This window comes from Suricata suricatta, chromosome 3, assembly GCF_006229205.1.
Source record: "Suricata suricatta isolate VVHF042 chromosome 3, meerkat_22Aug2017_6uvM2_HiC, whole genome shotgun sequence".
In the NCBI taxonomy this organism is placed as follows: domain Eukaryota; kingdom Metazoa; phylum Chordata; class Mammalia; order Carnivora; family Herpestidae; genus Suricata; species Suricata suricatta.
The window spans coordinates 132,153,426-132,177,047 of record NC_043702.1 but is presented as its reverse complement, the minus strand read 5'-3'; the positions used below and the strand labels follow the sequence as shown (position 1 = coordinate 132,177,047).

At 38.2% G+C, this 23,622-nt stretch overlaps 1 protein-coding gene across 7 annotated transcripts in view; it reads left to right on the top strand.

The window, feature by feature from the left end:
- RGL1 (ral guanine nucleotide dissociation stimulator like 1) overlaps positions 1-23,622 on the top strand; it is a 241,101-nt gene that overhangs the window by 146,306 nt on the left and 71,173 nt on the right. For all 7 annotated transcript variants that reach the window (XM_029935212.1, XM_029935209.1, XM_029935215.1 and 4 more), the window contains one exon: positions 10,929-11,137. In XM_029935212.1, the coding sequence (XP_029791072.1) occupies positions 10,929-11,137 (209 nt within the window). The remainder of the gene's footprint in view (positions 1-10,928; positions 11,138-23,622) is intronic.

Below are 23,622 nucleotides of genomic sequence, written 5' to 3'. Positions count from 1 at the left end.
GTGATTCTTTTGAAACTGTTTAGTGTGTTCAAGGAAACAGAGAAATAAATCCTCAAGTGCACATTGTTCTTTGTGACATTTTTCACACATACAAAACCTTAAAGTATTTTATATTTAAAAACTACTGTAACTAAAACTTTAGAACCTTTCCCAAACCTATTGTCTGATTTGTTGTCTTTGTGAAATTGAATAGTATCTTGGGCTTGAAAGTAAAACTGATTTGACCTATTCATTTGTGTCAATAGGACAATTTATTGGTATGTTACCATAGCGTTGCTGGGGGTGTCGCAGAGAAGCTATGGCCAGGGACTCCAGATATTTACTTTAATGTGGTCAATGATTCTATCTGCAATTACTGTTTTAGTAAACTTATAGCCTATATATATACACACATATATAATATTTATGTGTTTAATATGTATACATGTACATACATGATATGTAACACACATACATGTACATATATATCATGTATACATATATGATGTATAATATACACGTATGCAATATATATCATATATATAGCATTGATTAAAAAGAATTGCCTTCTCTATTCAGAGCTACTATAATCTGCCACATCTCCTCTGTATGGTATTTCTAGTGGGGCAGCATAAAACTCTTAGGATCAGGTGACTTGACAACTCCAATGCTAGGGAATAGACTCGTTTAGAGCAAGCCCATATCCAGTGAGCGATGGCTCATAAGCCACTTTTGTCCCCGTTACTTGTGGAGGAGGTGGAGTTTTCTCTGTAAGTTGGCATCTTGTCTGTCTGGTTCTCTGTTTTTACCTCTGGCTGCCAGCAGCTACATAGTAGGGACTCAACAAACACTTGTTGAATGAATGAATCCACTCAGGTCTATTTAGGAACTGTCAAACACAACCCACTTAAAAAAATTATTCTATCCTACCGCTAGATAAATAGAAGGCACTAACAAGTACTTGATGATTAATCGAATGGGAACTAGAAACAGAATCTAGTTCTGTGGGATTTTCCCTCCTGCTTTTCTTCTTTATCATTGACTCTTAGGGTTAGAAGAGGTCTTTATCCCCACTGGTTCTGAAGTTCTCACTGCAAGGCCCCTGTTCTTTACTTGGCATTATCTCATAGAAATGCACACTAGTCCTAAGTTCTGTACATCCCTTTGCTTCCATGCCAGTAAATGAAAAATTTCACATTTATATTTTATAATCTCCACTGTTAGGTTTTTAAAGAATATAGTCTTTACTTCCTTTATAGATTCCCTTAGCACCTCACTTAGGTACTTTGCACAATGGAAGTTCTTTTAATCCTGTTTCTACTAACTTGATTTCAAGAGTGGGTCATGAACGATGGGAATGATGAGCATATTATTAGGAAGATGAGTATTTTCTTTGCAACTGACATGCCTGTCTTTTTACATATATTTGTGACACGTTAAATCTATTGAACAAAATAGTTGCTCTTTCAGTTTCTGTTCCCTTGGAGAAATTGGAGCTGTGATTTTGCCAGCTATCAGTCCTTTCTATGCTCTGCCTTCTCCTTTATTTTTATTCAGTGTCAGCATTTACAAACCTGCCACTTTGGCTGTATCCCACAGTCAATCATATTGCCATTCTGCATGCATTTTCCTTTCTTTCTAAAGATAGAGGGAAATTATCTCTTGACTAGGGAGATTTATAAACCTAGCAGGTAGGCAAATTAATTAATAATCTGGAAATCAGAGACGAACGTGAGTGTTCCCCAGAGGTTCTTAGGCTGTGTTATCCAGTAGCTCATACAGATTACTGACATTCTTTTCCTGGCTCCTTTTGAGTCCTTGGGTGAAGTCATTTGTCTTTCTTAGGCTTAGTTTACTCATTTAAGAAACTGTAATAATTAGGGTGATTTTTGTTTTCCTCCAGAGAGGGTATTTAGCACTAAACCAATATTTTTCCTCCTTTGTGCTTGTTAAAGATTTCTATCTATTTATCTATTCTATCTATTTATCTTTCATTTCTATCTAAGAGGCAGAACATCACAGAAGGTTTGACGCATTCAGACCTAACTTTTAGTGAAAGTGATTGGGGTAGAGGAAAAAATCGAAAAGAGGACTTTAGTAAAACACACAGTATTTTCTTTTATCTGTAGGATCCTGAATAGTTCTTGTGACTATGCAAAAATGCCTTCAGATCTGTTATCTAATTTTGTCTCTTTCTTAAAACAATCCTATGAAGTATGGAGATTCTGGGCTATTGAGTTCTCATAGTCTTGGATATTCAAATTGGATAACAATATCATGTTACTTTGTATTTTAACACAACACACTGTAACAGACAGGGCTGGTTTTATATCCCGCCTGTCCATTAGGGTGAGGGGCTGGGTAACTTCTGGCCAGATCCCTCACTTCTCCAAACCTCAGGTTCCTACAGTAAAGTGAGAATAATTCCTATACCAGAGAATTTTTGTAAAGATTGAGCATCTGACCCATAAGTGCTCAATAAATACCTATTAACCCTCTCTTATCTTCCTTTTCATTTACAGCATGAGGATGGTTTTCTTAGAATTGATTTACAGATTATGAAGAGCAAACTCTACTGAGAAAAAAACCCAGTTCATTTCAGTATATCATTCAGAGAGATGTACTCAAGATAAAACTAAATTGTGCCTCCTACCTTGCCCTAGATTTGATCACCTGATAGTAGACTGGAAAGATACCTGCTTGCTCTGTAGGTAGCCATTTCTACAAGCCCATGACCTAGGAATGTTCCTTGTGTCAAACGAAGCATTGAGGAATAGAGTATTTGCCAGAGGCTCTATGTTCCAGAGCTCTGCGGGAACTGTAAAGTTGAATTTTACATTTGAGTTTGTAAGTCCACATAGACTTTAAAGATTTAGTTTTGGAAGGGAAAAGAAACAAGTAAGACAGTCATTACTTGAATTCTGAAATCCAGGGGAATAATGATTTACTGGTATTTTGATAATGGGGCTTTGATTTTTGTGCTTTATCATTATAAAGGGGTTAATAATGGAGCAAAATGTTTACTTGGCTTAAAACTGAACTAATCCCATAAGAAGGTGAGGAGGGTAAGAGATTCCTTAATGTGGTGTGGAGAATAAGAATCAAACTAAGTTTGGAAACATCAGGCAGTTGCCACCCCCTGCAGCCACCCCTCCCCCCGGGCTCCAAGGATTGTGAAGGAGCCCTTTAAGTCTTAGAAGGAGATAAAGCCCCATGGAACTGTCTGTGGGATTTATGGTGGGCTGGGAAAGCTTCTGGGCTGTGGCGAAGCTTTTCCATTCAGAGCAGGCTTCTTTCATAGACAATATTAGGTCACACGGAAGCTCGCTACCCCTTACTGACCTTTTCACACAGAGGTTGGCTGGGCTGCTCAAAAACAGAATGGGTTCCAGAAAGCCAGAGCACCTGTCAACCTGTAACCTCAGGATATGAAGACCTTGGGCATTTGGGGTTCTGAACAAGAGAGAAAGGAGGAGGTTGTATATTTTGCAAGTTTATTCTGGATACTAAACTCTGTGTGATGATTTGTTATTTGGTAAATATAGCAGAGACCACTTTAGTTCAGACTTCCCATTCCTCCTGCAGCTCTAAGTCCCTGAACTTCTCAAAATAACATGTGATTTCTATATTTCCTAGAGTAGATGACAAAGACATTGAGGCTTGAATCTACTGTCCTAGGCTCCACAGTGACTTGGTCTCAGAAATGGGGATGGAGGCCAGGTTAATTCATAACGTCTCAGTCACTAGCATTCTGTTTCAGGCAGAAAAGTAGCACATAAAAGTGAAATTATTTTATTTGGAAAATGTAGCAGACTCCCCAACATCCACTTAATTTTTGAATCTGCCTCTGTAAAGACTTTGGAATCCTTCAAAGAGGACCAGAATGTCGAAAATAGGGATCTGTGTCGGGGAAGGTGATATCCGTTACAGGTTAACACTGGAATAATCAGATTCACAGCCAGGAGGACTGCTCTTTTAGGAGATGGAAAACACAACTTCCTGTTTCCCCCCGGAGAGTTCCTGAACGCTGAAGGGGTGATCTAAGGAACCCTGCTGGGACAGGATGGTGGAAGGAGCTGGGATTTCTGTGTGATAAAACAACAGCCTTTGTTTGTTATCACAGCTCTTAGCATTTTCCTGAGGATGAAGGCTACTCATCATAGAAACCTGACCACATCTTAACATGTGGCTTCAAGTCCAGTCAGCTCTTGGGGATCTTATCAGAGGTGTTTGGAACATGTTCGTTTGTCATGCACATGCTTCTCTACCTCTTCTTTTTTCACATATCTACTTTTCCCACAGTTCAGAGGCAGAATTTCTATCTCTTTGAAGGTCAGAGGTTACAATGACAACACAAATGCCTGAACTGAATTAGGACACAGAAAGAGAAAAATGTTCAAGCAGAATGAAGGTCTCTCCTGAATTCACCATTGACATAATCTGAGAGGGGACTCGTGGGCAGCAGCGTGCTGATAAATCAGCTCTCCAGAACAAAAGGTCTGACTTGTACGCAATCGACCCATTTCTGTGGTGTGAATATTTCCACTATGACTGAATCCACAATGCCAACATGATGTCATTGAACGTAGAATTGAGAAGGAGTGTGCAAGGTGGCTCTTGCAAGTTGTACATGCCGGCCAGCACACCGCTTGTATGTTTGCATCATTAGATGAAGGGCTATGTTGGCAGGGGTATAAACCTGCCAAAGGAGGTTTCTTCTGAGTCCTCTCCCCAAGAAGCACTACCAGAAATCAGGCGATATATCAGTTTGCTACTTGTGCAGATGCTGCTTCTAGTACTTGACATCTTTGCTCCTGGAATCTTCTTAATTTTGGTTTTCTTTGGGATGCCATCGTCAGTCCTCTATTCTTCCTGATCCACATAGTCTGCCTGGAAAGGGAAGCCACTTTAATTGCTGTAATGTCTACATATTTCCATCTACACATTTCCATCTTAGGCTCCTCTCCCTAGCTTTTAGATTTTTAACTGCCTGTTGGACTATAATATTAGAAAATCCCAACGGAACTTCAACTTCTACATTTCTTTTTTTTTTTTTTTTGTCTTAAGTTTATTTGTTTTGAGGGAGGAAGGGGCAGAGAGAAGGGGAGAGAGTGAATGAGTGAATCCTAGGCAGGCTCTTCATTGTCCGTGTGGGGCTCGGTCTCCCGACCATGAGATCATGATCTGAGCTGAACTCATGACTGGACAGTCAACTGACTGAGCCACCCAGGCACCCCTCAAGTTCTACATTTCTAAAGTGAAATTTGGTACCTCTGCCCACAAAAATCTGGTTTTGCTTCCTTGACTTTCTTTCATGTAGGTGGCACTATTATCGTGCCAGTCATTCACACTAAGAATCAGGTAAACTTTACAGATTCTTTTCCCAAATCTTCATCCTTTGCATCCAACTTTTCACCAAGTCTTGACAGTTCCTGAGTATTCCCAAATATGTCCCTCCAGCCAACACTTTCTCTGTTCCTATCATTGTTACACAGGGTAAGGCGCTTACAGTCTCCCATCTGGAGTATCAACAACTTTCTCACTGATTTTCCCAACTTTAAACTTCCCATTGGATGTATCCTCCACACTGTGATGTCTCTGACCATACTTAAAACTATAGGAAATGGAGTCTAAGCTTTTTAGGATTGGATCTGAGTCCTCCATGATCAGGCAACTCTCTGGCCAAGCTATCCATTCCTTTTGCCATATTGCACCTGTAACCATGTTCCCTCCGATCACAGCTCTTTTTTTGTTTGTTTGTTTATTTTTGAGAGAGAGAGTAAGAAGGGCAGAGAGAGGGGAGGGGCAGAGAGAGAGAGAGAGATACAGAATCCGAAGCAGGTTCCAGGTTCTGAGCTGTCACCACAGAGCTCGATGTGGGGCTCGAACTTGTGAACCACGAGATCATGCCCTGAGCCAGTGTCAGATGCTTAACCCACTGGGCCACCCAGGCACCCTAGCACACCTCTTTTCTTAGTGTCTTTGTTTTTGCTGGCGTCTGTGCTATGTCCTCCCCACCATTGTTAACTCATAACTTAAAACTCAGTGTAAGCATCCGCTATTTAGGATGCCTTTTCTGATGCCACCTCTATGCTGGGTCCCTCCTGGTTCTTCCATGATATCTACCTATCGGTCTCTCCTTTCTTGTTTTTGTTTTTTACTCACTTTGCATCATAATGGTTTCTTTGTTTCCTCCATTAGACCCAGTACTGCATACTATTTACCTTTGTGTCTCTATCACCTTGTACAGTGCCCAACACACAGTAGTTAGTTAACGTGTAGCCGAATAAACAAGAAAGAGATCCATGCTATACTCTCTCTGTATCCAGTTAGCATCGTGTTACCACATAAAGATAAAAATACAGTATGCCAAGTTAAGTTTGAAATTGATGTAAACAACTAATAATGTTTCAGTATGAATAGGTCCTAAATACTACATAGGAGATACTTATGCCCCCCCCCCCATTATCCTATTATTCCTTATTTACCTAAAGCTAAAATTTAAGCACTCTGGCAGACTTAACCTAGAAAAAAATGGAGTTCACACCCAAAGAAGTTCACTTGGCCTAGGGCTCTGAATAGACTGTTCCTCGCATCTCTCAGTGTCTGTGTCAAGAGCTCACAATACTCAGAGGCCTTGCCGTACGCTTTGCTATCTGCCATCACATATGTGTATTTTTCTCTTTGATTGTGTATGTGTTCGGGCCATACAGACAGACGCTCAGAGCTTCTTTATGCATCTACCACGGCCTCTCCTGTCCTATAGTGGTTTCTTGTTGCTGGATGGAGGGCTGGGGGCGGGGGGGTTGAAACAGGAATATAGCACGGACCCTTGGATTGAGGATGAATGTAGAGCTAGCAATATGTACCTTCCTAAAGTCTATAGAATCTTGGATGTGGATATTGGGTTTTGTTAGAGGGTTACGACTGTAATAATACTCACTGTTGACATTTCTGCTCAGGCCAGGATGCCTGAGAACTGATGTTCTGAAGGTTGAGTGTGGCTTGGACAAAGACGTCATACCGTCTCCAGCCTAATGACCTTGTGGACATAGCACGTCTCCTGTTGAAGCATCAGATGACTGACGTATTATTTGGATTGAAGGAATTTTGTTTTTTCAAGTTAGAAACACCCAAGTTGTTAACAGTTTATGTTTTGGAAGGCGAAAGAGTGCATTTCTCCATGACTGGCAACAGAATCAAAATATGGCACATTTCATCTCTCACATTGTTTTCCTCCTGTCCCCCTCATGCCAGAACTGATAAGTATGGAAATTCAGCTAGGACAGTTGGGCAGAGTTGTAGATATTTACCCCATAGGAGTCAGGCATATTCTCTCAGGAAAAGCTGACTTCTAATGGCAGAGAGATTGTTTCCCTCCCACCCCCAAACCCTGAAACATTTTTGTGGCCTCGGTATCGTGATCTTGTCAGTAAGACGATGGTCTCTGATTAAATCCAGATTGAGCTGTTTCCTGTTAGCGTGCTAACCCGGAGGGCAGGCTAAGCCCTCCATGTATTACTCTCTGAGTCTGGGTTATTAGCCCCCGTCTGCCAAGGCTCTGTCCCTGCCTCCCCCACTTGGCTTTTAAACTAGAATTCAAAGGTATTGAGATATTACACACAAAACAGATCCTGAACTCTTAGAACTAAGAGTTCTGGGGCTATTGAATTCTTTTTGTGTGTGCGGCAAAAAAATTTGCTAAACTAAAATTTTAGCTTCTCCAGTCTGACCTTAAGGCAGAGTTATGTTTTCTGTTTCACTTTTCTATAATTTTATTTCAAAAGACTTCCAGTAACAAGCAGATAATTTCAAAATTTTTGTTTCACTAAAATGTACTCCACTTGAGTGTCGGAAAATTAGAACTCGTCCTCACAAACTTCCCTCTGTTCTAGCAAGTTGATATTAGGATGCTTAGCAAATATGCAGAAGACGACATTAAGCAAGTGCTCTGACACCTTAACAGGCCTTGTTAATTTTTTGTGAGAATGATTAGAGGCACCAGAGCAATTCCTATGCTTCGTTTATATTGTCATTCATGCTTATTCATTGCATTTAGTGAATAATCTTTTTCTTTTTTTTTTAAATGTTTGTTTATTTTTGAAAGAAAGGGAGAGGGAGATAGAGTGTGAGTCAGGGGATGGTTGGGGGCGGGGCAGACACAGACTCCAAAGCAGGCTTCAGGCTCTGACCAGTCGGCATGGAGCCTGATGCGGGGCTTGAACTCATGAACCACAGGATCATGATCTGAGCTGAAGTGGGATGCTTAACAGACTGAGCCACCCAAGTGCCCCAGTAATTCTTAAAATCTAAATAATTCAAAGTATTTTATTAGCTGTTCTCTTAGCTCAAACCTGGTTCTTCCTAATGTACAGACGCAAACACTGAGGGATGAAAACCATTCTGGAGATGTATGGGGATCAGGCACGCATATTGAGATTTTTTTTCCAGAGGAAAAGGAGGACCAAAAGGAAGAGGCTGGGTTAATGAGTAACAGGATTCAATTCCCAAGGGAGAGCCTTGGCTTCCTGCCAACTCTGCTTTCTGGCAGGAAAGTGGACCCACTTCATCAGGCCCTTCGACAAACATTTTTCTGTGTGTGTGAATTTTTGGCTACATCGTTGCTCAGGGAAAAATCCGTTCTTTTAAATAGCTTTTACTTTTCATAAGAAAAGATGTAAAGTGGAATTTGCCTTGTGAGTACAAGAAGAACCCTCAAATCGCAAAATTGTTTGGTAAGGGAACATTGTCACAAGGTAAGGAAGCTTGATTTAGAACTTGAGCTTGACTATCCCTGGAGAATGAGAAGCCATTCCTTTCATCGTTGTTAACATTTGACCCTGAACCTTATTTCTTAAACTGCTTTTTAATATTATCAGGCTGATCATTTGTTTGGGACCAGATCTTTTGAAAAGACAGAGTAAAACATAGAAAACACCCCTATATGTTGGTATTAAGAAAGAAGTCAAAGGGATAGAGATGTTTGAAGATAAAAATTAACATTGTGTTTCATAATGTCTTTTTTTAAAAGTGAAAAGTGGCAAAAGTGAATGATGGTTTAAATGCATCACAGTGACTTACTAAGCTAATGTTTTCCAAAGTACGTTGATTCTGACTGATCTGTAAGATGCGGTGAGAAGTAAAGGGAAGTCCATTTAGAAGGATCATGTATCACGATCACATATCCCTCTCTTAGCGTTTCATGACGTGTTAGCATGTTGAAGACTTTAAGAAATTCTGTCGTAAAGAAATGTATTTGACTTTGGTTTACTCTGTAGTTCCCAAACTTGACCACAGGACCTTTTGTTTTAGAACAAGTGTTTTATAGCACCCACTTAGGACAACACCATACTAACTAGTAAAACAAGAAATTAGACTTTGAAATCATATATCCTTTTCATTTATAGTTTCTGCTTCAAGTGCATTGACACTCCCGTGAGGATACTATTAGGCCTATTTTCAAACTACATATAGAGTGATAAAGAACGTTATCAGTCTGTGATCGGAGTCGGGGCGGAAGGGGCCTCGAGGCCTACAGAAATGTTCGGTATCTTGCCTGAACCAGATCCCTCCCTTGGTAAATGAAAGCATCCTTCGAGAGTGAAATAAAGAAATAAAGTCATCCACTGTGGAAGCTGGAGTCTTAATGTTAATTCCTGTTAGCAGTTAGATGTAATGACATTCCGCTTTTCTAACCCTTTTCTAAAAGCGATCGCCACCACGTCGGGCCTACTGGAGGCAGTCTTGCCCACGAGTTTCCTCCCAGTGGTTTTGCATCTGACAGGCCAGGTGAAGAGAAAGCTACTTAGCGAGCACTGTGCAATCACTTAGAGAAGCAGTTCCCTCTTCTTTGCTCCTCTTCCTTAATTTTCACGCGTCTGGTTATTTCAATTCAGGAAAATCTGACATACAGCAGTTCAAACTTACAACTCAGAAAACCTGCCTAGCGATTGTTTGCATTGCTGACAGTGATTATTTGCTTTAGCAAAGGATCTTCTGGGTAGGTCGCCTTCGTGCTAATGAAGGACAAATTAAGCTGAAACTTGCATCTTTGTATCATTTGTTAGGCACAGATTTATTGCAGGATGTAAGGTCCAGCCCTGTTTTTCTTCAGTTTCCTTCTCTTCCCTCCTACTCAGTGTTCAAGCTCTACGTATCTTTATCAATAATCAGTTCTGAGGTTTTACGTCTGCCAGGGTGCAGTTGTCCCTGCCGGTATTCAGTTTCGTTCTCATGTGATAACTCCTCCTCAAGAGCACGTCTTTTCTTGTGCTTCGCAAGTCTCCAGAAAGCAGGGATCATACACCCGCCCACCCTTCCCATTACTCCCCCGAGGTTAGCCCAGTGCTGTTTGGTATAGCCACTTCTTGGTCAATAATGTTGATTGCCTGATGTCGAATCAGGAAGGATATTGCTTCTTGTGGACTGAAGAACCCCGGATCGTGGTCACATCTCCATAGATATTTGAATAGACTCCTCATTTTTCAGCTTAGCAATATGTCAACCGACTCATGTAAATCCTAAAAATTTAACAATCAGCTCTCCAAAACCAGCCGGAGTCAGCTCCAGCACGCCACTGTAGGATCTGTCTTTTAGAATGAGTTTGACAACTTGCCATGGTACAGTACAAAGGAGATGATTGATAACTTTTGCTAAACTTGATCCCAGGGTCAGAGAAAACATTCTTGATAAAATAGGCCAGCAACCTAGTTCTTGACAGGGGATTAAGTAGAAGCAAGTGTAGCCACTATGAAATAAAGCAGCTCGAGCCCCGTCACCACCGCCTCACTCTGCTACGCCCACGGGTGAGAGGATTGCTTTACGTGGCTTGTAGGGGAGTTAAAGAGGAGCATGGAAAACACGATCGGCTCTGCTCCCACCATTCCAGCGATTGTGGCTTTCCTTTAGGGAGACTTTTTGCTGATCATAATCATGAATTTCTTGTGCAGGTTGAAGGGGACCAGCTCCCTCCAGGACATACGGTCAGTCAGTATGAGACCTGTAAGATCAGGACCATAAAGGCGGGGACCTTGGAGAAGCTCGTGGAGAACCTGCTGACGGCTTTTGGGGACAATGACTTTACCTACATCAGCATCTTTCTGTCAACGTACAGAGGCTTTGCCTCCACCAAAGAGGTGCTGGAACTGCTGCTGGACAGGTAAGAATTGAAAGGAGTTTGAGAGATGACAGAAGCATAAGAAAGGCCTTGAGCAGAGTGGAGGCCTGAGTTTCTGAGTCACTGCACTCGGTAAGCTGAGAGAGCTGTATGAGAAAGGACTCACTAGAAGGAACAACCACGGAACAAGTGGCATGAAGACCTTTCAGGAGCCACGTTGTGGTTTACTTCTGGTAGAAATACCTTAGAAAAATCTATAAAACATAGGGGAGTTCATGCCATAAATCTACACTCCGTTGTACATAGATCACAGTTACTGTTTGCCCCCTAAAATGTTCTCCATATTTTAAGAATTTTATATTATTCTAGTAAATAAGCCATTAACTAGGAATCTTATTAGGTCGTTGGGAGAATTAAATATGCTAATATGTGTGAAGTATGGAGCCCAGTATTAGATCCATAGAAAGAATCGAATGGATTGTAGCTTCAATAATGGCGGTGGTAATATTGCTAATAATCACTGTGCACTGACTGCTCTTTGAATATTATCCTCGGTTTATGTTGTTAGGTCATATGTTACAGATAGCAGAGCGGTGTATGTTATATTTCACACACCCAAAATTCTGTTTCCCCCCCTTATTTTTGCTTTATTTATAATTAAACTTGATCTTTTAGTAAACTGTTATCAAATTGACTTGATACTGGGAGAAACAAAAACCATCAGCCAAACAATTGCTTTAGAGACAGGAGAGTTCTCATTTAAGTCCTTATATTTTGGGGTTTCCTGCATAAGAAAGGAAATGAGATAGGCTGTTTTTGTTGGGATAGTTGAATACTGACTTTTAACTAGGTTTTTACAAAGTTTTGGAAGCGTCATGTGCTTATAGAAGGGTATAGAAAGAAACATTTCTGTTTTCTCATACTGCTACATTTCCCCAAATATCTTTTATTAGGCTTTTAAAAAAAATTGTAGAAGTAGAAAGACAAATTAGACCATAATCTAATTAGGCAGGTAACACATATTAACATTTTAAAAACAGAAGTATCCGTGTGTATAGCAAAAAGTTCCAACAATTCAGAAAATTATAAAAAGTAAACAGTTTTCATTCCTCTTAGATAATCACTATAAATCATTCCTTTTGTATTCTTCCCCAAATTTTCTGGGCTTATATGCATATACATATATATGCATTTATATAAACTTATATAATATTTATTCATATAGTATTTATCAAAAGTATCATATTTTTATATGACATAAATAGAATCATAGTAGAGTCTGTTCTGCAACTTTGTATTTTTACTTCTCTGTTTTGAAGATTTTTTATTTATTAAGAGAATTAACATATGTGAAAGGCTTAGAACAATGGCCGGCATATTGAAAGCTTAAGAAATGTAAGTTATTTCAAAATCACATAGCGATGGAGTTACCATATTCTTTTTGGTGGCTTTATAGTATTTATTGAATAGATTATTCTATGAATGGACAGTTCAGTTCTCTCCAGTTTTTAAATTTGTTTTTAAAATGTTTATTTATTAATTTTTTAATGTTCATTTATTTTTGAGAGAGAGAGAGAGAGAGAGAGAGAGAGAGAGAGAATGGGGGAGGGGCAGAGAGAGACGGAGACAGAATCTGAAGCAGGCTGCAGGCTCTGAGCTGTCAGCACAGAGCCCGATTCTGGACTCAAACTCATGAGCCCTAAGATCATATAACCTGAGCTGAAGTCAGATGCTTAACCAACAGAACCACCTGGGTCACTCCTGTTTTTAAAATTTTTAAACAATGCTTCAAAGAGTGATAGATATTCATCTATGTTCCAAGTAGTTGTTTGAGAATTCTATACGATCATTTCAGAGAAGAGTGACCGATTATGGCAAAATATATAAATATCTTAAAAGGTGAAAGATACTGCTAAATTGCCCTTCAGAAAGTCACACCAACTACACCTCTGTCCTCAGAGAATGAGCAGCTTGTTTCCTCTCTTTCCCCGCACCTTTGAGAACTGTGAATATTTCCACCTCTGCCCTTGAAACCATCTCTACCGTCATCTGTCCATTGAAAAATAGTGCATTGTTTTCAAGTTTCTTACATTTGAAAGTGAGGTTTAGCATCTTTAAAACATTTACTGTGCCTTTGTGTTTTTTCGTATGTCTTTTCATATCCTTTACTTATTTTTATTTGGGACTATTGTCATCTAATTATAACTCTTTAATATTATGACATTAGTTTTTTGCTTATCATGTGTTGGAAATATTTTCCTTGTTTTTCCCTTGGTTTTAAAAGTTGTTTATTAATATTTATCATGAAGACATTTAAAAAAATTTTTATGTGGTCATATCTATCCCTCTTAAATAAGGCCTTTAATAATAAAATTCTCTTCCAAGGTTATTAAGATTATTGATACCAGTGGGTTTTTCTCAAGTTATTTTCCTCATAGATGCAACGTAGAGTGAAATCACTTGAACCAATGGTTATTCATATGTTCATATTCAGAAACATTGAAAAATGCCTATCCTTTATCATACATTGATCTGGCTGTGGTAACTCCGGACTTCAGCATAGATAGGAAGATGTGTACTTTTTTTGTATGCACTTAAAATGTTAAGCACTTAAAAATGTTAAGCCTAGAGTATAAACTTATGGGATTAGTAAGTCATTTCTTTCACAGTTTGTTTGCTTGTATAATATCAACACCTATAAATAGAATTTGGAGAATGATATGAATTTTCTTTCTATCCATATATATAGAAAGGATGCAGTATATGCAGTATAGTGTTGGCAGACAGTATGAGGAAACAGGTCAACACATCAAAAACTCCTACAAGTTTTCTTTGGAATTGACAACCTCTTCTTTTTATGGGTAGCTCTACTGATAATGGGCCACAGATGTCCACAGCCAGTAAAGGAGTGCACGTGAACTCCAGCTGTTCATCAAAAATAGTGGCTATACACACAGGAACTGGAGTGTTTAGTCTGTGCCTCACGTACATCCAGCTTTTATTTGATGATTTTTTAAAACCTCTTTGTTCTTTCGTAGGAAGTACACAGTTTTTGATTTTTAAAACATTAACTAGATGACAGTTATTAAATAACAGAATCAGCATGAATCCAAATTACATTTAGTTCAAACCATCATTTAAGGTATAGCTGAACCAAAGAGTTAAGATTTATCTTGTCCTGTTGGATGAGCCAAGGCTTGGCTTTAAATTTTATCTCCAACTCCTGTCCTTTGCTTGCTTCTGAAATGAGTGGAATCAACAGTGCTGAATACCTATTAAATTCCTAGTACTCTGCAAGACACTATTTGGGTGAAATGGAAATATAAGGCTTGGTAGGTTTTCATCCTTGTGGTGAATTTGCTGTGAAGCTGTTGGCACTTAAGCTCCAAGGCCCCTCACTTACTTGCAGGACCTCTACGTCATTTATATTCGCAATTTCTTTCTTTTTCTTAGAGAGGACCCTTCAGATTATATATGCTGTGCAAATCCTGGTTCCACTCTCTGAGAACTTAGTATTTTACTGCAAAAGATAAGGCTCACACTCGTAAAACAAGTAGACAACCACTTAAATTTGTGTAGAAATGGAACTTAACATGTTCTGCGGAAGTTCAGAAAAATAAAACTTGCTTATTTTGCTTCCTCCATGGAAATGTGAATTTGTCCATGTAATACAAACATCAACATGAGTATTTCTTTCTCCCATTTCCCACTCACTTAGACCTTGTGACCAGATGTTAATCTTTGTTCAGTTTCAACCAAAATACAGTGTGTGAAACCAAGTGTATTTCACAGAATCTGTATTTTGGTTGAAACTGAACAAAGATTAACATCTGGTCACAAGGTCTAAGTGAGTGGGAAATGGGAGAAAGAAATATTCATGTTGATGTTTGTATTACATGGACCGGTGAAACACTTGGCTTTAAATTGGCCATTGGGAGTTTTCATGTCTGTAATTGGGAGGTAAGCAATTAAACTGCACAAACTTACCCCGAAGATGAGTTTGATGTACTATTTTTTTGTTAGTAAATTGTGGTACAGTTGTTTGTGAGTCTCTGATATAATTTTTTTATGATTTCTCTTGGTTTCTTAATAGTGGATTGCTTATCTTTTGTGAACTCAACACTGAGAAATTACCATAGGATGTGCTAATCCTAACAAGTCAAGAATGGATTGAAGGCAGATGGCTGCCATCTTTCTTTTGCCCCTAGAGGAAAGCTTTTTTGAAGTCAAACTTTGATTTTCTTAAGACTTCACTGGGTGTTTTATGGAAACCAATTTGACAATAAACTATTAAAAAAAAGGAAATAAGGAAGTAGGAAAAAAAAAAAGACTTCCAATCATGTGGCTTTTCTTGTATGGAACTTCAAATGATTTAAGATTTTTTCATTCTGTTACATGAGTCTTTGTGATTGACCAATAGGCAGTGGTTTGAAGTTATATATAGCTAATTCCATGTGTTTGCTGATATTATCTCTTACTTGCAGTTATCAGCAGTTCACCAAATCCAGTTTTCTGTGCTTCTCACCATGGCTTAGTTAATTCTAGGGCCCACAGACTTCCTTTTTAACCTAAGAGAAGTTCCTATTCACTCATCTATTCAGATGATAGTTACCAGATGTTTAATATGTATCACATACTGTACTGTACAGGTGCTGTGTATAAGGTGGGCAAACTGGTCATGACTCCTTGTTCTTCATACTTAATGACTAGTGAGGAAGAGTAACATTAAATCACCATACAAGTCAATGTGTATAATTAAAACTGATATAATCCTTGGGACATAAGAACTAGATTCTGTAACAGAGACCTTAAGAGAGGATGGGGGGGTAGATATTACCCAAACAAAACTGGTTGTTGGCCAGTGATTTGGGAGTGTTTAAATAGGTCACTGCTGGGTCTGTGTGTCTGGAGTGTTTCTGTTTATTTGATGCACTCAGGCCAGATCCACCAACCTGAGTCTTCTGCTTCCCAAAGAGGACTCTTCTTAGAGGACAGGGGTACAGTAAGTGAGAAAGCTTGGGAGGATTTATGCAAATATATTATCATTATGGAGATAGTAATCTTAAATCTATACTTTATGATACCTGGGGTAGAAACACCTTCATATGTAAACTAGGATGTACCAATAACCAGTAAGAATGGAGCTGATCTTATGAAGTGAAGCCAGTTCCTCCACAGCACAGAGTCAGTCAAATATAAAGCTGGACAAAATAAGTGAGTCAGAGGAAGACATACCATATTATTTCACTCATATGTGGAATATAAGAAAACAAATAAGCCAAAATAAAAGATGAGAGAGAGAGAGAGAAAAAAAAAAAACAGACTCTTAACTATAGAGAACAAACTGATGATTACCAGAGGGGGAGAAAGCGAGGGGAGGAATGAATAGGTGATGGGAACTGAGGAGGGCACTTGTGAGGACCACAGGGTGATGTATGAAAATGTTAAATTACTATATCGTACACCTGAAACCGATAGAACATTGTATGTTAACTAACTGGAAAATAGAAACTTAAAAAAATATGAGGCTTGAAAACGTTTTATTTCCATAGATTTTGTCATAATGGCAAATATGTTTCCCTTTCCTTTAAGTGTTTTAGGATGCTTTATGGGAAAGCAATTTTTCTGTCTTTTAGGGATGAGATTCATGTGTGAGGCATAGAGTGTAATGGTTTCAGGAGTCAAAAATGAATTTGATTCCAGTTTTGCACTCCTGATTTGCTCTGCAGCATTGGGCAAGTTACTTTATCTAACTAGCCTCAGGTTCCTTATCTACAACATTAGAATGAATAATGACCCTAATATTTATAGGGTTATTATGAGGCTTAAGCTTGATAATATAAGTTCTTAGTATAGTGGCTGGCAAAAATGAAGTGTTTAGGAGATTAACGTTAGTTTTTTCTTTCTTCTTGGAACTTAATACTATTGAAATTATCTTCCTTATTTATCTTTCTCATTTCTTGACTGTCTCCCTTACTTAGTGACCATGTCTATCTTGTTCACAGCTGAATCCTTAGAGGGGAATGGTATGTGGAAATAGGTGCCTAGGAATTATCTAAATAATAAATAATGTTTATATATTATTCATGTCTATTATGAACCCTTGTATTGAAAGGCACAATAGTGAACATTACCCAGAATCTGCCTCCATTTAGTGGGATAGACAAATAAATCTAAAGATTTGTACCATTACTGTCAAAGCATTGAGGGCTCCGTTTGTACTTTGAAAGACTATTTTGGTGGGCACCTGGGTGGCTCAGTTAGTTAAACGTCTGACTTTGGCAAAGGTCATGATCTCACTGTTTGTGGGTTTGAGCCCCACATAGGCTCTCTTCTGTCAGTGCAGGGCCTGCTTTGTATGCTCTGTCTCCCTCTCACTCTACCACTTCCCCACTCACACACACACACACACACACACACACGCACACGCACACACACATACACACACACACATCCTCTCTCTCTTTCTCTCTCTCTCTCTCTCTCTCCCCCCCTCAAAGATAAACATTAAAACAATACTTTTTTAAAAAATAGGGGCACTTGGGTGGTTCAGTTGGTTAAGTGTCCGACTTCAGCTCAGGTCATGATCTCACTGCTTGTGAATTTGAGTTCCACATTGGGCTCTGTGCTGACAGCTCGGAGCCAGGAGCCTGCTTCAGATTCTGTCTGTCTCTCAGCCGCTCCATTGCTCATGGTCTGCCGGTCTCTCTCTCTCAAAAAATATGAAATAAAACATTAAAATTCTTTTTAACTTTGAAAATAGTTTTAAAAAGCTATTTTTATAGAAGTTTAAGGTTCATAGCAAAATTGTGGAATGTACAGAGATTTCCTCCTGTCCCCACACATGCCCACATTGTCAAATCCTCCACCAGAATGGTACACTTGTTAACAATCATTGACACATCATTTTCACGCTAAGTCCATAGTTTACATTAGGATTCACACTTGGTATTGTACCCTCTATGGGTTTGAACAAATGTGTAGTGACATGTATCCATTATTAAAGTATCATACAGAAGAGTTTCACCACCCTAAAAATCCTCTATGTCCTGCCTATTCAGCTCTTCCTCCCCTGAACCCAATCCCTGGTAATCACTGATCTTTTCACTGCCTCCACAGTTTTGCCTTTTCCAGAATGTCATATAGTTGGAATCATACGGTGTGTAGCCTTTTCAGATTGACTCCTTTCACTTAGTAGCATGTAATTAAGGCTCCTCCATGTCTTTTCACAGCTTAATAGCACATTTCTTTTTAGTGCTGAATAGCATTCCATTGTCTGAATATAATGGTGGACAAACTGCTCATGACTCCTGTAGTCTTCATTTTCTCTCAAAAAATAAAACATTAAAAAAAGGAAAGAAAAGGCCATTGTTATATCCAAGGCCATCTACGTTTTCTTCTATGTTGTTGTCTAGAGGTTTTATAGTTTCATGTTTTACACTTAGATCTATGATCCATTTTGAGTAGATTTTGCAAAAGCCCAAGGTCTGTGTCTAGATCAATTTTTTTGGTATGTGGATATCCAGTTGTTCATTCATCATTTGTTGAAAAGACTATCTTTGCTCCATTGTATTGCTTTTGCTCCTTTGTTGAAGATCAGTTGACTGTATTCATGTGGGTCTATTTCTGGTTCTCTATTCTCCACTGATCTATTTATTTTTACTAATACCATGTAGTCTTGATTACTGTAGTTGTATACAGTAAGTCTTGAAGTCAGGTAACATCAGTCCTATGACTTTGTTCTCCTTCAATATTGAATTGGTTGTTCTAGATCTTTTGCCTCTCCAAATAAACTTTAGAATTCATTTCTCAATATCCACAAAATAACTTGCTGGGATTTTGATTGAGAATGGGTTGAATATATAGATCAAGTTGGGAAGAACTGACACCCTGAATATTGAGTCTTCCTTTCCATGAACATGAAACATTTCTCTATTTAGTTCTTCTTTGATAGCTGTCATAAGAGTTTTGTAGTGTAGCTCATATAAATCCTTAACTTTTTTTGTAGATTTATACACAAGTATTTGATTTTGGGGTACATGCTAATGTAATGTGTCTTTAATTTAAAATTCCACTTGTTAATTGTTGGCATATAGGAAAGGAGTTAACTTTTGTATGTTGATCTTGCATTCTGCAGTCTTAACTGTAATCATGTACTAGTTCCCAGAGGTTTTGGTTGATTTTTTTCAGGTTTTCCATATAGATAATCCTGTCAGTTGTCCAAAGAAAGACAATTTTATTTCTTTCTTCCCAATCTGTGTGCCTTTTATTTCCTTTTCTTGTTTTTGTTTTTTTGTATTAGGTAGGATTTCCAGTACAGTGTTTAAAAGCAATGGTAAGAGGGGATGTCTTGCCTTGTTCCTGATTTTAGTGGGAAAGCTTTGAGTTTCTCATTGTTAAATATGTTACCTGTAGATTTTTATAGTTGTTATTTATCAAGTTGAGGAAATTATTCCCTATTCCGAGTCTGTTGAGAGTTTTATCATTAATGAATGTTTGATTTTGTCATATACTTTTTCTGTATCTGTTGATATATCATGTGATTTTTTTTGTCATTAACCTGTTGATGTTACGGATTACGTTAACTGATTTTCAAATGTTGAACTAGTTTTGTATACTTGGAATAAATCCAATTTGGTTATGGTGTTTAATTCTTTTTTTTACATTGTTGGATTTGATTTGCTATTTTTTTTTAGAATCTTTGCATCTATATTCATGAGAAATATTGGCCAATAGTTTTTTCATATAATGTCTTTGTCCACTTTTGGTTTTAGCTCAATACTAGCCTTATAGAATGAGTTAGGTAGTAGTCCCTCCAATCCTGTCTTCTGGAAGATGTTGTAGAGATTGATGTAATTTATTCCTTAAATGTTGGTCGATTTTACCAGTGAACCCATCTGGATCTGATGCTTTTGGTTTTGGAAGGATATTGATTATTGATTCAATTTCTTTAATATAGTTCTATTTAGATTATCTGTTTTTTCTCATGTGAGTTTTATGTAGATATGAATTTCTGATCTCTATAATATTCCTTCTCTCTGAGGAATTCCTTTTAAAATTTCTTGCAAACCAGATATACTAGGTAAAGTACCCTCAGTTTTTGTTTTTGTTCATTTGAGAAAGTCTTTATTTCTCCTTCACTTTTGATGGATAGTTTTGAAGAATACAGAGTTCTAGGTTGTTGGAGTTTTCTCTCAACATTTTAAATATTTCCATTCACTTTCTTCTTGCTTAGCCTCTGAGAAGAACTTGGATATAATTCTGATTTTTGTTCCCTTACAAGTAAAGTGGTTTTTTGTTTTATTTTGTTTGATGTGGCTTTTTTCAAGATTTTTTTTTCTTAGTTTTCATTTTCTAAAGTTTGAATCTGATATACCTAGGTGTGGTGTTTTGGGCACTTATTCTTCTTGGTGTCTCTGAACTTCTTGGATTTGTGGTTTTGTATCTAACATTAATTTGTGGGAAACTCTCATTCATATTCCTCCATTATTCCTTCAAATATTGTTTCTGTTTCTTCTCCATTTCGTATTCCCATTACACATATGTTATAACTTTTGTAATTGTCCCATAGTGCTCTATATTCTGTTTTTTTCAGGGGGGGTGTGTACTATTGTTTTGTTTGTTGGTTTGCTTTTCAGTTTTAGAATTATCTATTTTTATATTCTCAAGTGTAGAGATTCTTTCTTCAGCCATGCCCATCAATTAATGGATCCATAAAAGGCATTCTTCATTTCTATCAACAATGTTCTGATTTCTAGCATTTCTTTTTAATTTTTTAATTTTCACTTCTCTGCTTACATTATCCATCTGTCCTTGTATATTGTCTTTTTTTCCATTCAGTTCCTCAGCATGTTTTTCATAGTTAAAAAAAATTCCTAACCTGATAATTCTACCATTCCTGCTATATCTGACTTTCTTTCTGATGCTTATTCAGTCTCCAAAATGTGGTGGGTTTTGTTGTTGTTGTTTTGTTTTTAGCTTTTAGCATACCTTGTAATATTTTGATGAAAGGTGGATGTGACATACCCAGTAAAAGGAAATCAGTCTTTCATAATGTACTTGTAATGTGGAGGAAAGAGAAGCATTCTATAATCTTATAATTATAACAGTGAGCCTGTACCCCTGAACCATGAACTTCACCAGTGCTTCTTGGTTGCTTTATTCCTTTTTCTCCTCTTGTCCCTTAGGGAATGGATAGCGAAGGTGGGGAGACCTGGAGATGAGTATTTCCTTCAGCAAGGACTCCCCTAGGACCTTCAGGGGTTCCTGCAGAAGTTCCTCCCTTGGACTAATATCCCCTCTCACCCCTGTCCACACATGACTTGGAACTGAACTAATGTTTTCCTTAAAAAAAGAGAGAGAGAGAGAGAGAGAGAGAGAGAGAAAGGTAGAGGAAGGGAATTAGACTCAAATAATGTACCTCTGCTGTGGCTGGGCCCCTGACACTGTCACCTTCCACCAGCCATGTTTTCTCAGGATGGATTTTTGCTGTTTGGCTCTCAGTACCGCCCTCAGCTGAAGTGGGAAAAAGCAACTAACAACCTATCAGCTAGCAACTAAGGCTAGAGAAGGCTAGAGCTGGGTATTTTCTTTTGTCTGGATAGATGAGACTCTGGAAAATAGTTGTCCTATGAGTAGATGTTCTTATGAACAGAGACTCTGGTGCATTTCAAGATGGTTCCTTTTCACCTTCTTGTGTTAGAAGTACCAGGAGACATTTTTCTGATAATTTCAATGGGAACCTGGTCAAATTTGTGAAGGTATAACTCACAAAAGTGTGGCAGCCCATCTGTGACTGGGTCCTCCTGTAGTTTCTTTTTCTTAGTCTTGTCCACACTGAGTGTCCAGTAATTCATCAATTGCAGTTCAGGTTTTCCTACCCTGGGACTGGTTCCCATGGGGATTTCTGCTGCAATAAGTTGTGATTCATCGTATATACCTGTCTGTCTCTTCAGTTACGAGGAGCAATGGTTTGCCCTGTGGCCTTACTTTTCTGATGGATCTGAGAATAGTTGCTCATTTTCCAGTTTGGTCAGCTTTTCATTTGTTAGGATGGAGTGGCCATTAGTAAGCTCTTTGCATGCTGCACTGGAAACTGAAAGTTCTTTTTGCCAATTTTTGAATCATGTTGTACAATTTCTTACTGTTGAATTTTAAGAGTAATTGTATATTTTAGAAAATAGTTCTTTATCATATATGTCTTTTGAAAATATTTTCTCCCCCTTTGTGGCTTTATTCTCATTTTCTTGAGCATATGTCTTATGAGTGGAAAGCACATTGCTGGTTTCTCTGCTCAGCATCACTGGCCTCTTTATTTCCCCTGGAAGCTGTGAGGTGGTCATAGTAAACCTTCTCTTAAAAGTTTAGAACACACCTACATTTAGCTCTCAAATGCTTTCTTAGCATGAGGAACTAGGTAAGTGTTTTGAGATGTTAAACGTTATTTAAAAATAATTTTTAAATTTAGTTCTGGAATTAGACTATGTGCTTGCCCCAAGTTCCTAGGTCCTGCTTGCCTGCAGTACTCATGAGGTTCCATTACTTCCTTCTCTTTTAGTGGGAAGCAAAATTTCTAATATCTTCCCTCTGCTCTTTCAGGTCCAAGTCCAGAGAGTTATGAGCAGAGTGTTCTGAGGAGCAAATTCTGGAATCTAACCTTAGACTAGGGCCTCAGAGCATCTTAACAATGGGAACCATAAGTCAATGCCAGGTGCTGATCTCTTACAGCAGTAACACTTAAATGTTACTCTTAAACTCATAATAGGATTTTTCCCACACTTCTGTTTCTTCTGAAAGTTATTTAAATCTAACTTCTACCACTTACATAGGCAAGTTTTTCAAAATAATGCTGTACCATTCTCTTAATTTATTTTCGTAACTCCCTTCTCCAACTCACCACAAAATCAAGTGGAAGCAAATACAGTGGCTCACCTATTGAGTCTTTTGTCCTACCAGCCCTGAAAAAGTTGAGATTTATGGGCCAGTTGGCTCCAGCACGCTCATCCCATTCATAAAGTAGGAAAGCTTTCAGGAAATCCTAGCATTCCTTTGTTTCCTTTTTCAGTTTAAAATATAGACAATACTGGACATCCTGCTAGGGTGAGAATTTCTTAGAAAACAAAAGCCAATTCTAAGATTTGTGTTGTGGCAATGAATTTAAATAGATTTTCTCTTGATTTGAATGTTGATGACCCCACAGGCAAGAGCATTCTTGGATGGTATAGATGTTATGGATTAAAAAAAATAAAGACAGCTTGCTAGAAGATAAATCGGACTTAGATCTTATTTCCTGTGACTGTTAGGAAGATAAAAATATTTGCTGAAAGAAAAGAGGATTATAACAAGGGCTTTGAGAATCTTTGGGTATCAATGCTTCTAACATTGAAAAGAGAATCGAAAATATCCTTCTTGAAAGGTCCTGTACTCTTGCTGTTTCATGATTTATCAGGTGGAGAAAAAGAGTTTAGCTCATAAAATGATAGAAGATATAACATTTGTGATAATTTACATACCCATCTATGGCAGGC